Source organism: Colletotrichum jinshuiense, chromosome 1 (assembly GCF_051148585.1).
Source record: "Colletotrichum jinshuiense chromosome 1, complete sequence".
Taxonomy (NCBI): domain Eukaryota; kingdom Fungi; phylum Ascomycota; class Sordariomycetes; order Glomerellales; family Glomerellaceae; genus Colletotrichum; species Colletotrichum jinshuiense.
In genome coordinates, this window is record NC_139302.1 from 6,029,234 (window position 1) to 6,043,702 (window position 14,469).

A 14,469-nucleotide genomic window follows, 5' to 3' on the forward strand; every position below is an offset into this window, starting at 1 on the left:
TCTTCCCCGCGTTCTTTCCCACGTCGCGCAAAACCAAAATTAAACCAAAAGTTGCCTTCGTATCCGGCCGGCGTCCATCATCTCGCCTCGAACTGAACCATTCTGCCCGCAGAGTCAGCACACGATCGCACGTTGCAAATCATCCCTCGGTGAGGGCCTGCTCTGCCCCCCCTCCGCCCACGTCATAACTCACCTCTTGGTCCGCTCCTTGTAGAGGATACGGCAACCGCACTCCTTGCAGCGGATGGGGTCGGCGCGGCGCAGCTGGAACTTGAGGCCGCAGTCGCCGCAGAGGTACTGCATCTGGGGGCCCTCGGCGCCGTAGGACGTGTAGGCAGCGGCGCTGGGCGCGGCGGCGGCGCCGGAGGTGGGAACTTGGTAGGCCTCGCGGGACATTGTGATTATCTTATTTTTCCTTTCGGGGGGGAGGAAAGCAGAATTTGGTATCGGGCGTTGTTCTTGCGAGGGGTTCGGGTTGAGAGTCGCGTCGAGGGTGGGTTAAAGCAAAGGCGGCGATTTTCTTCTCTACAAGGCGGGACCGGGGATTGGAAATGCAGAGGCGGGCTGGCTGGATGACAATTTGTCAGGCGGTGAGGGCGCATAGAGACGGCAGAAAAAAAGAGAGAGGTTTGCCTTGGGCGGTGTGTGGTTCGGGCTTTCTGGCGGTTGTTTGTCGGCTGCGTGGAGCTGGCAGGCGGAACTGCGGACCGGCCCACTTCCCGAGGTTATCGCTCGCTGCTCGCTGCTGCTGCTTTCCGAAGGTGCCCTGGCTGCCGGTGCCGCTGGCTGCGCCGGCAAACGTGCATCTTCGCGTCATCTCCCATGACTTACAACAGCTTTGTCGACCTCTTCTCATTTTATTTTTTGTATTTTTAATTAGTCCCACATCGCAAGGCAACACAGCAATGTCAAGAACCCCAACATAAACAGCACCGATCCCAGCCAATTATGCTAGAGCACCTCCCGCAATCATACACATCAAGTACACCACCCGTCCGTCGCCCATCATGACACCCACCTCGCAGTTCGACGCCGGCGTGGAGCCGCCCGAGTCGGAATGCCCCTTCTGCGCAATCGCCGACGAATTCCACCCCTACGACCCCGCCGAACCTCCCCAGGACGACCAGACGCTCGATCCGAACCGCATCTCCACGCCCGCCTTCGTCGTCCTCTCGACGCCGACCCTCATCGCATTCCTCGACATCCTCCCCCTCTCGCGCGGCCACCTCCTCCTCTGCCCGCGGACGCACCGCCCGAAACTGACAGACGCCTCGCCCGAGGAGTCGGCCGAGATGGGCCGGTACCTGCGCGTGCTGTCCAACGCCCTCGCGCGCACGACGGGCGTCGAGGACTGGAACGTCGTGCAGAACAACGGCGCCGCCGCCGCGCAGGTCGTCATGCACATGCACTTCCACCTCATCCCCCGGCCGGAGATTCGCGCCAGCGGGCGGTACAGCGAGAGCTTCACCATGTTTGGGCGGGGCCGGAGGGAGGAGCTGGACTACGAGGAGGCGGAGCACTTCGCCAAGGACTTGCGGGAGAACGTGGCCGACATTTTGCGGGAAGAGGCTCACAAGGCTAAGCTTTGAAGAGAGAGAGAAAAAAAATTGGACTTTTTATTTTATTTATTCATTTCATGCGTGGACTTTTTTGAGGTCCTGCTGCTGTTTATCGCAGCGAGCCGTACGCCGTAGCGCTGTTTTGTTCTTTACTCATTATGTGAGTCTGTCACTCACCATCCCCCGCCTTCACTCCCCTACTGGGATGCTTTACTCATCGTCACCGAAGAAGACCTTGACGCCATCGGGCAGGAAGGTGCCGTCGCAGACCTTGAAGCGGTCGGGGATGGCGGAGATCTTCTTGAACTCCTCGTCGGTCAGGCCCCAGCCGTTAAGGTCGTAGTTGGCCTGGATGCGGCCCTCGGAAACGGACTTGGGGATGACGCTGACGTCTCTGGCCAGGCCCCACTGGAGGAGGACCTGCTGGGGGGTGCGGCCCTTGGCCTTGGCGATCTCCAGGAGGGTCTCGTTGCTGTAGAGGGGAGAGTCGGTGCTGCCGAGGCAAGAGTAGGCGGTGGCGTGGATGCCCTTGGACTTGCAGAGCTCGAGGAGCTTGGGGGAGGGGTTGCAGGGGTGGAGCTCGATCTGGTTGACGGCGGGGACGATCTTGGAGGAGGATGTTAGCTGATCACGGGTCTTTCTACAGAGACAGTTGGGGCGAGGCTCACGGTGGTCTGGGGGTCGCTGAGGAGATGCTCGAGGTGGGTGACGCCAAAGTTGGAGACACCAATGTTCTTGACCTTGCCGGTGCCGACAAGCTTCTGCAGCTCGTGCCAGGTCTTGACGTAGTCCCAGTCGGGGTAGTGCTTCCTCAGGTCATCGGGGTCGGTGCTGGAGGGCCAGTGCATGAGGTAGAGGTCGACGTAGTCGGTCTGGAGGTTCTCGAGGGACTTGGTGATGGCCTCGGGAACGCGCTTGTGCCAGGGGTTGTCGAGCTTGGTGGTGAGCCAGATCTCCTCACGGGGGACGCCGGAGGCCTTGATGCCGTCACCGACCTCCTTCTCGTTGCCGTAGGCGAAGGCGGTGTCGATGTGGCGGTAGCCGTGCTTGAGGGCAGACTCGACGGCGAGCTTGACCTGGTTGGGGCCGGACTGCCAGGTGCCCAGGCCAATGGCGGGGATCTTGTCACCCGTGTTAAGGGTGAAGGTGCGGCTGGAGAGAAAGGAGGGTTAGGACTGGGCATCATGTACGAGTTGCCGGTGTTTACTTACGAGGTCTGGTTGACTTCGGCCATGTTTGCGGTGTTGGGAGTGAAGAGAGACTGGGGGTATCTTGTAGAGTGAGAGAGGAGGAAGAGAGAACTATCGTGGCATGTCAAAGATGCGCCTGGGGGACGGGGAGAGCTCTTTTGTATGCGAGCAACACGGCGGGATCATTCACGTAAGCAGACGACGGGACATGTGGGCGGCAGAGGAAGACTGGAGAGGCGAACTGAGCTCGGCACTCTTTGCACCTCTCGCCTCATTATCTACTACGTATTTCGGGAGATAACGCTCCTAAGCGCGAGGCATCTGGCTATGCGTGAGGCAGGTCCATTTCCCAGGAAGGGCCCAATGGTGCGCCGCAAAGGAAGGTCCAGTCCATTGAGTTGTCGCGCTGTCCCATGTGTCCCCCGCCAACACCCCTGATGCTGCCCCAAATTGCCCCTCCCCCCACCTTCAGTGCGCCCGGGAATGACGCAGTAAGGGCCGGGGGGGGCGCCTTCTATGCGCGTTGGATGCTGGATGCTGGATGCGCCTCGATGCGCCGGTGCGCGGGGCTTTCAGCATGCCGGCCTATGGGCGTCCAGCGTCATGGTCACTTTGTAGGAAGCTTGGTGGGTTTCTCTCGGCTTGTTCAGACATGGCAATCTGTCTTCTGCCATGTGCCGCTATCCCCAAGGAAGCAATTTTAAGAGTCTTTTATCGGTTCATAGCCCACTTCCAACACACACACAAAGACACGATGCCTCTCTGGCGCTCTCTGATAACTCTGCAGACGAGGTAGACAAACGAGGGGCAACCGTGGAGGGGGGCCAGAGAGAGAGGGGCGCTGCCTGGGTCATGCTGGAGGCGCAAGGAAAATAAAAGATATGCGGCTAGAAGGAGAGAGAAGGACGGGAAAGGAAAAAAATCAAGCTGGCCTGGACCTAGTCAACTATTTTCACTGCGCTTGATTGGCAGCGCTTGTTATCCGTACCAATCCGCGTCGTTGGAACGGGCAAATGTCCCCCGACGACGCGCGCGATATTATTTTTTTCTACACCCTCTCCTCCCACATGTTTGCCCCCCTGGCTACTATAGTAGACTACCGGGCCAACTGGGACGTCACACCCACACATACATACACGCGCACACGCACTGCTTGCATTCGCTTGCTCCACGACGGGCGGCGCATCTGCCGCTGTAATTTCTCATTCTCCTCCCCGTCTGGTCCCGGGTCGGCGGAACCTGGCGCGTTTCGACTGTGCAGCCGCACGAATGCCTTGCCAGGAAACCGTCGACCCCCCCACACTGCCATGACTCTTGGGGCCCAACGGCTGCTTTGTTGTTTCTTCTTCGTTGGAGAATGAAAATAGTTATACGCTAGGCAGGCCATGTGGTTATGCCAGATTGGGAGGGAAGCGGTTCGTTTCGTTTTCCCCCTCTTCATGCTACAAATATGCCTTGGTGCTGCCTCTCTACTTTTGTCGTCTCTGGTCGTTGGGAAGACTCAAGACCAGGCCGTCTTGTAAATGTGTGCGGGCTGGTCCGGTATTTAATAACTTGACAGCATATTGTGCTTACCTGCTTACTTGAGCCTGTTGTAGCATACCAAAGCTACATAAACTGCTGCTAAACACATCAGACATGCTACTCAGTGTTGCTAATGATGGATGGTTCACCGCCGTAACTGCTGCAGCCGAGATCCAACAACCCGCAGTCTAAGACTGTCTTCTGACTGCTGGCTACGGCTGTTTCTATTTGCCTACGCGGATGATTCAACCAGGCCTCGGCCCATCGGTCTGGTGCCACCTTGCAGGACCACCGCCGGTCCAAGGTTTAGATTGATCGTCGATAGTGGTGAGGCCGTCACCAATAAGAGACCAAGGAGGCAAGATGTCGTTGGTATAAGCATCATAAAGTCGCATCAGAACCCCGCCGCTGGGGCCGGAGTACCATTGGCCGGCCCGTTCTTTCGGCTACGTCGAGTGGCAGCGCGACTCATTGTGCCATCTTTGAAGAGTGGCGTGATCGCCAACAAGAATTGGTCTAGCGAGGAGGCCTGGCCGCCGTGCCTTTCGTTCACTTGAATACATCTGTGCCTGCCTCCACTGTGAGGCTTCAACCTGTCATTTCTCGTCAGCTCGATTATAAGATTGGACTCCCAAGACCGGGTAAACAATGTCCAAGTAGCAATTCGCTTGGTCACCTTCAAAAGGCATCTCCCAGGTTCCTTGCTGGTATCATTTGAGTCCGAGGGCCTAGGCTTGCTTGCCACAGAAACACCAGCTTGACCCGGGGCTGATGGACCCCAGTCAACCTCCCCCGCAACATGCCTGGCAATTACAAACGGTCCCAAGATTTCGGCTCTTGGCCCGGCCTGGCCTGCCGGAGCTTGCCATTAGCCCCGGCAACGAGCCAGGATCCCTGCGATGAGGTCGGTCATCTGATGCCGATGAACTACACCAGTACTCTATTGAGCATTGTGCCACCCTGTTCCGCTCGTTAGTAGACTTTTAGCCCCATGGCTATCATCAAAATCACCCTGCGCTTTATGCGGAGCCGGCAGTGTTTTTTGCGGCCAAATCGACGCTGCTCAAGACAATGTCATACTGGAACAGAGTCATGGCCTCTGGGTTGCCTGTGTGCCCAAGACTTGGGCTTAGTCTATGAGGGAAGCATGGCAACTCATGGTTGCTTTCTCTAGCTTATTCTGCTTGGTTATTTTACTAGCCGTGGTACTGGTGACGATCGGAAGCTGAGGGGGTTCAGATATTCTTTGTATCCTAGTGTTTAAGGCAACACTAACCGTCCAATTTCATATTATGACAACTCGCATTACAATCTTAAAGTCTCACAAACCCCCCTGATATTGACCAGCCATAAATGCTTGCCTGGTGCCATTTTTCATTTCAGGTTCTTTCTCAACATGGCTGTTATAACATTACCCGAATTTCCACGCCTGTTACCATAAGGTTTTTTTGAAGCAGACAAGGTGGCGCCACTACTTGTTCGAGGCCCTGATACCACCGGGTCGTATAAATGTCCGTATGTTACAATAACCTCGTGGCTATATTACTAGTTTGGGGGCATGTTTCATGATGATTGGCGAAAGTAGCCTCTGTCGCATTTGCTTGAGAAGCCAGTGCTGCTTAACGAAGGTGTTGGCGCACAGTGAGGCGCGAAGAATAGTTGTGCCGGGATAGTAACACGATTTGCAACACATAATCTCCAGGATAAATGCATAGGAGCCACAGTGTATTCAATACCCTTTCTACAGTTTTGTAAATGGTCGAAGGTGCTTTAAGCCGCAGGTCTAACGATAGGGAAGCCATGGGCGGCGGCTTCCTGGTCGGGCGTCCATGTCAAGGTCGTTGGACGGCACCTCCAAGCTCACATAGGGCTCGATATATGATAGCCAGCTAAATATCCTACATTCGTTCCCGTCAGTGAATAACCCTTGCAACAGGTAGGACCCGAGGCGGGCCGATACATCAGACACGAGAGACAGACGTGAGGGAAAAAGAGAAAAGGCTGTTAGAGACCCGTCAAAACACCCGCGCCTCTTCTACATGGCGCGAGAGTCTTTGGCCACCAGCAATCTCAACACCAAGATGTTTCTATCTACTATGAAGCTGCCTTGGTGCGAGCTCGTGGGGTGTAATCGAACCAAACACCTCGAAAAAAAGTTCTTCTGGAGGTACGAAGCTTCAAAGACTCTTTTCCCGCCGTGCTCCTCGTCAAGCATTATGTCTCGACGTATAGGCTTCTTGCAAACGGGTGTTTGGCCAGAGGAGCCTTGTCTCGTCAGCAATTTGCTAGCAATCGCCTTTCCCCACGACACATTGCCAAGTGGCTGGGAGACTCGGCACAGTTTGATGGTTTGGATGGGATGATGCTCGTGGCCATAGTCGTGGATGGAGTGCTGGAGTAGTCCCGCAACAAGATAGCTCCGTTGATATGAATATACAACACACTCGCTGATGCACATTCGCACTAAGATCTCCGAGAAGCATCTCAACATCCTCAAGCTGGTAGCCACTGCACTACAAGTGCACTCTTGAAGATTTGAAGCCAACGTAACGGGACTCTAGACCGCCAACCGCGCCCCAAGCCTCCCGCTCAAAGATGGGGGGTTAGTGCAACGCGAACATCGGAAGGTGCCCAATTACGTATAGCAAATCATTTATGAACCCGCCCGCAGCGCTTGACAATGACGATGAACCAGCCCGGCGGTCCAAGTTCCAACCACCACTCGCCGCAACAACCGTAGCCCGCCATGTCCCGGAGCCGAACCCGCCGGACGCCAGAAAAATACCACCCCATCCCGACCATCGTGGGGCGAAGCCCCCGAAAAAAAAGGGGGGACACGTCCAGTTTCCGAGGCCCGGCCGCGCCCTCCGCAATCACAGAATGGGGGCTGGGGGCGGGGGAAGCGGACCTGTGCTTCTCTGGCCCCCATTTACGGACCCTCATTCCGCGCCATGGCCACGACTACTGCGGCCAGCGGCCATTTCATTCGGCAATCGGCCAACCAGAGCGACATGCAGGAACTCGATGGATTTTAATTATTTGGTTGCAAGCTACGATGGATCATTGGACACTAGATGATGGACGCATACAAAAAATCACACCCGCGGACGGCTCACGGAGCCGTTGGGCAGATGCGCGTGCCAATTGACGCCCGACATGGCGGGTATATTTGGCCTATTAAACCACCCTTGACACGACGTTCAGTGCGTCCGTCTCTCATCCATCCCGAAGAGAAGACGAAACGAACCGCATCCGTGCACTGGACGATCGAGATGGATGGCATGTCACCGCGTTGACGGCTGTCGCCGTCTACTGGTTCCACCATGCCTGGCGAAACGAATAGGTTTCCGAGGAGAATAGTAACCTAATCGCCGGTTAAGCAAGGTAGGGAACTGAGGCAGTCACGATATGGGTGGTTTGCTAGGCCTGGTTCGATGACAACCAGGTTGCTCAATTCGTCATCTATTCTACGAACTGACGACGAACAGTCGAATAACACGGAAGAATTGATGTAGGTAAAATTGGAGATTAGGAGCCTACCAACGAACGAGGACCATGAGCAAGAGCGTTTACTCCTCGGCATCGCCACCAGCAGCGACGGCCTTGGCAGCATCGCCGTTGGTAGCAGCGGGTGCGTCGGCAGCCTTGACTTCGCCCTTGGCAGGAGCATCCTCGACGCCGTTGGCAGCGTCCTCTTCTTCGCCCTCGCCCTCGGCTTCCTCCTCCTCCTCGGCGGCATCTTCGCCCTCGGGTTCATCTTCAGCTTCCTCTTCCTCGCCTTCGGCGACGAGCTCCTTGGTGTCGGCTGCGTCATCCGCGTCAGCGGTCTCGGTCTTCCGCTTCTTTGACGGAGGAGCTTTTTCTGTGCCATCTGTAAGTTAGCCAGGCTGCCGAGTTGGAATGGAACGCCCGTCGGCTGGGTCATGTTGGAGGGCTTACCGTCTACGCCGTTGGCTTCCGCATCTTCCGCGGCGTCTCCCTCCTCGTCGTCCTCCTCCTCTTCCTCATCGTCATCACCTTCCTCTTCGTCTTCATCATCCTCGTACCTAAAGCGCGAACCATGTCAGTAATGCACCTTGCTGTGATGGAGGCACCTGTCCGAAGTTGGTCGGTCGCATAGGCCAACAGCAGCGTACAGAAGCCAGGCGCATAGTCGCGATGGCATCGGAGCTCCAGGGCGGAGCTGATCCGCCAAGAGCGCAATCCATCTCGAGGCATGGGCTAGAGCATCACTTGACGTCGATGGCTCTTGGGAGGCTCAGGCGCAAAGCAGATGCCTGGGGAACTTACTCCTCTTCCTCTTCGCCGTCGTCGTCTGGAAGGGAAACGAGCTCCTCCTCCTCGTCTTGCTTTCTCTTACGGGTGGACATGGTGTAATAGAGTTCCGTTGGGGTCAATTGGGTGAAATGGGACGTCTTAAGGCGTGATTTCAGTGGGAGGCTGACAAGAGATGGATGGGGAAAGAGAAGAGAGAGGTAAGAGAGGTAAGGAGAAAAGGAAAGAGTTGGGGGGCGGCCAGGACGAAAGGTAGGTAAGGTCGGCGCATGGAGAGCTCAAGGAGAGGGAGACGGGACAGCCCCAAGGTGGGTGGGTGCGAGTCGACTGGCGGTACCTCTGGGAGCCCAGAGTGCGGGTGTGAGGAGGAGGGAGTGCGCGGCGCGGTGCGGTGCGGTGCGGTGCAGGAGAGGGGGAGGGAGCTCCCTCTCAGCTGTGCGGTGTACGCCCTGCCATACTGTTTGCGAGGGAACGTGTGCGAGGCAGAGCCGGAGTCAAAGGAGCGAGTGCCTGGCTCTGGAGCTGGAGCAACCACCCAGACCAGAGACAGAACTGGGCGAGGACGCGGAGGGAGCACCAAGGTAGGTGGTGGAGGGTGGCTGGGGGGGAGCTTCGACTCAACCGACTGGGGGCGGGCGACTGGGAAGAGACGATGGGGGACGGACGGGGAGAGAGTGAGAGTGACAGTGAGAGTGAGAGTGAGCGCACGAAGGCGAGGGGCGTGGGCGGAGGAATCGATTTCGGTGGAAGATCCAAACAGGGCACCGGATTGGCCCGCGCGGTCGGTCTGGCACATCTAGCAATGGTTGGTCGTCGCGCGTCGAGCGAAATGGAGCTCGGACCTTTTTGGGGGGAAAGCAGCATCACCATCCCTGCCCGGACCTTGCGTGCAGCACCGAGGTGGGAGAAGATGCAGCTCCGATGCTTTGCCGTAGCCAGTGCTCCCTCTGCCGTCCGTCCATGTTGGTTCCCAGCTCCCCCCCCTCTTCCCCCGAGCCTCCTTGCTCTGCGTCTCTGGTGGTCGTACCCCTGTGCGAATCGGATGCTCTACCAGAAGCTGTACCTGAGCACACCAATGGTGATCACCCTCCGCTAACAATTTCCTGCTTCAATCACCCCCAGGGAGTAGACGAGGAAAACAGGGCAGCCGGAGACTGCTGACGTGATCCTAGCCCAGAATGGGACGTCATGGATAGCGTCATCACGTGCGCTAAGCTGTTCCGTTCTTTCGCACGAGTCGCGCTCCAGCTTGCCTTGGCGTACTTACGCCTGCCTGCTTTGACTGCATTTGCAGACTTGCAAGTGCCCCATATCGGCTAGAAGGGGCTCTGTCCATTGGCCTAAATGATAGAGCAAAGATAGGACATAGGAACCAAGAGGGCGAGGTTTGGACTCCAAGCACACCAAAGGACAACTCGAGTGAGCTGCATCATCCATGGCGACCGCGGAGCAGCGCAGATTGCACCGACTCATCCAAACATGGTCTTTCGGCCTCGACGCCCAGCGTTATAGGTGTCTGGTTGGTTCAATGCCAGGCTCGGCAACCTGCATCGGCAGCGACCCGCGAACCGAAGAGGGACCATGCGAGTTACGAGAAGACGCGATCGAATTGTCGCAAGTGCGAGTGTCGTGCCTATAGGAGCGTGGGATACTGTGGTTGAACTTATCTCACAGACGAATCGTGTTAGGTGTGTGTGAATAAAGTCAAGCAGCAACGCGTTTGCCACGTTGGCACCAGATAAGTAGACGGAATCAACACGGCGATTCGAAGCATGGTTGAGCTGACTAACCGGACCACATATGATCGAGCAACACCACTTGGGATGGTCGACATGCTGCTCATGCCTGATCCGAAGAACCCGGCAGTGTGCGTGCTAGCTGAGTAGTCGAGGATTGGGAGAAGAATTAGGGAAAAAGAAGTGATGCTTCCTTGTTGCCAGTCGGGCTGCGAGCCCAACTCGTTTGATACTTCCCCGCCCGGCGGGTCGAGGGAGAGTAAGACGTTGCCGATCCGGAAGCTAGACAAGGCTGAGCATGCCGATAGTAAGAAGCAAGGGAAATGCGCCAAAAGAGAGAATGTGTGGCTCGAAAACTGGGAAAACCCGAGATATATGTGCTTCTGCTGCTCTGTACTTACTCCTCGGCACGTTTTCCTGACGATAGGGCTCGTTCCTGGATACGTCGCCGGCATGTATGGCTGATAATGTAGCTTTGAGAGGGTGGTGTTTGGACCCAGATTTGGTATAGCCGCAGCCAAGGGAGAGAGATCTGGGTCGGACTCGCCCACTGGGGAGAGTCGCCGAAAGAGCACGTTGATGGGGGGGGGGGGGGGGCGATGCTGGGAAGATGGCGGGGAATTGCCATCTCTCGTCACGCGTTATTGTTGTTATTATTGTTGTTGTCACTGGAGGACAGGTAGGTCGTACCTGTACCGGGACAGCCGAGCTAGTATTACAGGTGAACGAGGAAAGGAAAAACAAAGGCGGAGAAAGACGGCAAGCTGTCGATGCTTTCTTAGCAGTCTGTGGACCGTTGTGTGATTGACTATCGAGATCTGTCCTCGAAGCAAACGGCCGTGAAGACGGGATGATGCATGTCTAGTGGGAGCAAGATGCATAATAGCCGTGAAATTGGTATGCGTGCCCGTCGACTATTCTAGGGGGCAAAGGTAAAGCTCCATCATCTCGATGTCTTGCTTTCTTTTCCGGTGGTTTTGGGAGCGCAAGGCAGAATGACAGTTCGTCCGACTGACATTGGGCATGGGTCGAGATAGAGTCCCCAGCTGGTCTGGCCGACCAAAAAGAAAGGAGCAAAAGAGAGAAAGAACAGAAAAAAAAAAAGGGATTAGAACAAGGTTAAGGATATGCACTCGGCCAACGGCGGGAACTGGGAAAAAGCACTGTCTGATACGAACTTGCGAGTGAGTTGAGTACAGAGACGAGAATATGACGACGACGGACAAGCAGATTTTCTCTTGGCCTTCCCGAAAGAGAATGCTTCGGCCAGTCAGGATCGGAACCGGGCGCTCAGCCGGGAAATTGGAAGGTGATTGGGCAGTGGATGGTGGCTTCTCATTTGGGAATAGCTTCAGGCACCAGGGGCACTAACAAACCCTCCCGCAAAGTGAAGGCCCAGCAGGCCCCGAGCTGTCCCAGTGGGAAGGGCAGCCGGGCAGGAGGCCTTGTTAAAGCCCCTGCAACGGTTCAGGCCATTCCCTGCGCGTCGTTGCGTTTGATGCCGGGACGCTGCGGTTGCGGTCGTGGTCGCGGGCTCGCACCCGGGTCACTGGCTGCAGTCCACTCCAATGTCACTATCAAGGGGTTCGTGCTGCGATACCTTGCCCACCCACCGCCCCTCCGTTCCTGTTCCTGATTGAGTGTTTCTCTTGCCCCTGTCTGTCTGTATCTGCAGCCTTTCCAGTGTAGTGCAGAGGAAGACGAAGATGTGCCGTCTTCTGAGGCTGCAAGTGGGCGTCGCGACGAGATATTGCTGGGCGTTCCGGATTCCCCAGGCCAGCCGGGTAGGGAAAGGCCAAGGCATCATTGGAGGTGCGCGCTGCTATGCTGTCAAATATGCAATACCAAACGAGGACGCAAAGTGGAATTGGCTTTCAATGCAAGGGAGGCGATGAGAAGAAACATTAGATGGCGCACTCCATATCCGCACTATACTCTATAGTGTACACTCTACCACATGTGTGCCCCTAGCGTCGCCCCTTCTCAGCAAGACCAGGTTGCTCGCGATTGGGGCCCCCCATCCCGAAGTGATGGAATTTGCTTCGAGAAGGAAGAAACGGGGAACTGACCTGGAAGGAGGCCCGTGGGCATGGATGCAGAGTAATGGACCAACCGCTGCTGACCGACCGCCTTGACCGTGCCAGGGGCGCCTTGTGCTTGTGAGAGATGATTGATGAGCGACTGCGGGGAAGGATGGCACCTTAGTAGCGCTCTGCGAAATTTGGTGACGACGTGGATGGAGTGCTGAATCGAATTGATGAGTTTTGGTTTTATTTTATTTTATTTTTTATTTTTTATTTATTCGTTTTTTCACCGCCCGTGGGCACGAGACTCGGGGGAGCGTCCGAGAAAAGAGAAGACGACACGAGGAAAGGAAATGTCCGACTCCCACTCTGACTCTTGACTCTCACCGTTTCATCAAATCTATTGCTCCCTCCCTCTTCCTCATCGGGACCGATTCAGGTTGGTCTCGGTCTTGGGCTTGGCCTTGGTCGTCGGTCCTGGGCCCTGGATACATCCACATGTCCATCCATTGTCACCCTGCGGAGCCTGCGGTATCTCTGCATCTGCTGCCCTATGTATGTATTTGTCGTATCTGTATGTACCGTGCAAAGGACGGATACAGACATCGCTGCCGACGCGACTGCTCGCATTCATAACTCTCGGGCATGGCTGGAATTTGATAGGATCCCTTCCTCCGTCCTGTCTGCTGGTCCGTCCGCTTCCTTGGGACGGATTTTCCACACGCTACGGCCAAGTGAGAGAGAGTAAGGGGAAGGAAAGGATGATCCAACTCTATCCAATCTCCTCATTTTGGCCAATTCCTCCCTCGTCCCTCCTTGGGCCTCTTTCTAGTTCCTGCACCTGCACCTGCAATTGCACTTGCACTTATTTGCGCCTACCTGCCTGCCGACCTACCTTACCTGACCTGCCAGTTGTTGCACCTGCGACCTGCATCTGCATCTGCTCAGCACTGGCATCGTATCGCTGGGTGTGGTGCTCCTTCCTCCTCTCACCCAATCCCTTCCCTCCCTCTCACTCTCCGTTTCTGTCGGCAGTGGCCATCGCTTCTCGTCGGTGCCATTCACCCGAATAATCACATCTTTTTTTTTTCTCTTTCCCTTTTTGCTTCTTCGTACCCTCCTCCTCCTCCTTCTTCTTCGTCGCCTCCTTTTCCTCTGCGCCCGCCTTAATTTTCTTTCCTTCCGTCGCCGTCGTCCGACCAGTCTCATTCATTGTTCGACTCTTCGACATCCGATTGCACCGCATCGCCCAAAAGGTGATCAGTCAGCCACGCAGCAGCCAATCACGCATCCGTCCGCGACCCTCGTTCCTTCTTCTGTCTCGTGGCAGCGTCGCCCAACACCCGACACACGAGTCAATCATCCTTTCTTTCGTCTCCGAGACACTCCAAACTGGGCGACGCCACAAATTCCAGCCCATTCATACCACCAAAACAAAAAAGAAGACGGCGCTTTGGAACCGTCGAAGAATTCCCCCGTCATCTGTCCAACGTCCGACTGTCTCTGTTGTTGTTTTTTGTCGCTTTCCCGCCCTTGGCTTGAGCCAATGACGACGCCCTTGTCCGGGTCCAAACGCTCGCTTCAGTTTTAGCATCTTCATCTGCGACAGCAGGCATCCGCCCCAAAAGAGATTCTCCAACCACCAACCACCCGCCACATACCATCCGGCGACTGGGCAGGCACAATAATACTACACCGCACCGGCCGGATACCGCTCCTTTCTCCTCACTTTGCCGAACCCGACGACAGACGACCCTCCTGCGTCTACGCCTGTCTGGGCAGTCTCCGACTTTTTGCGTCTCTTGTTTCGCAAATCCCGACCTACTTTCCAACCCAAACGCTGCTCATTGATTCAGCTGCTGGTCGATCTTTCACTTCCAGCTCCCCCTTACTTCCATCCCCCAGCCTACATGCGCATGAACCGTTCTCAGGGCATCAACCTCGTTTCGCACGCCCTGTGACGCTGGAAGCCCACTGCTCCTTGCTCGATTCGACCTGAGTGTCACCCTTTTTTTTTTTTCTGCACCACCTTCGCACCGACCGTCTTTCATCCCACCATATCCCGGTTTCCAGCAGCGATCGCCCATTGAACCAGCCCCGCCCGACCAATGCCCATTGCCTGTTGTTGAGACTATTCAAGAGGGTCGCTGTCAGACGCAAG

The 14,469-nt window shown here is 56.1% G+C and overlaps 4 protein-coding genes across 4 annotated transcripts; 1 reads left to right on the forward strand and 3 right to left on the reverse strand.

The window, feature by feature from the left end:
• Positions 1-77: 77 nt before the first annotated feature.
• EsH8_I_001577 (DNA-directed RNA polymerase core subunit RPC10) lies at positions 78-396 on the reverse strand (the record flags this gene model as incomplete). Its single annotated transcript, XM_083268990.1, has 2 exons — positions 78-102; positions 194-396. The coding sequence occupies 2 exons, from the start codon at positions 394-396 to the stop codon at positions 78-80; spliced, it is 228 nt and encodes a 75-aa protein (XP_083119428.1).
• A 611-nt stretch (positions 397-1,007) lies between these two features.
• On the forward strand, positions 1,008-1,589 carry EsH8_I_001578 (HIT-like domain-containing protein; the record flags this gene model as incomplete). Its single annotated transcript, XM_083268991.1, has 1 exon — positions 1,008-1,589. The coding sequence occupies one exon, from the start codon at positions 1,008-1,010 to the stop codon at positions 1,587-1,589; it is 582 nt and encodes a 193-aa protein (XP_083119429.1).
• Positions 1,590-1,769: 180 nt separating this feature from the next.
• EsH8_I_001579 (uncharacterized protein) lies at positions 1,770-2,793 on the reverse strand (the record flags this gene model as incomplete). Its single annotated transcript, XM_083268992.1, has 3 exons — positions 1,770-2,165; positions 2,228-2,711; positions 2,771-2,793. 3 exons carry the CDS (start codon positions 2,791-2,793, stop codon positions 1,770-1,772), a joined length of 903 nt encoding a protein of 300 aa, XP_083119430.1.
• A 5,049-nt stretch (positions 2,794-7,842) lies between these two features.
• Positions 7,843-8,643, reverse strand: EsH8_I_001580 (uncharacterized protein; the record flags this gene model as incomplete). Its single annotated transcript, XM_083268993.1, has 3 exons — positions 7,843-8,135; positions 8,213-8,319; positions 8,564-8,643. 3 exons carry the CDS (start codon positions 8,641-8,643, stop codon positions 7,843-7,845), a joined length of 480 nt encoding a protein of 159 aa, XP_083119431.1.
• Between the last annotated feature and the right edge of the window lie 5,826 nt (positions 8,644-14,469).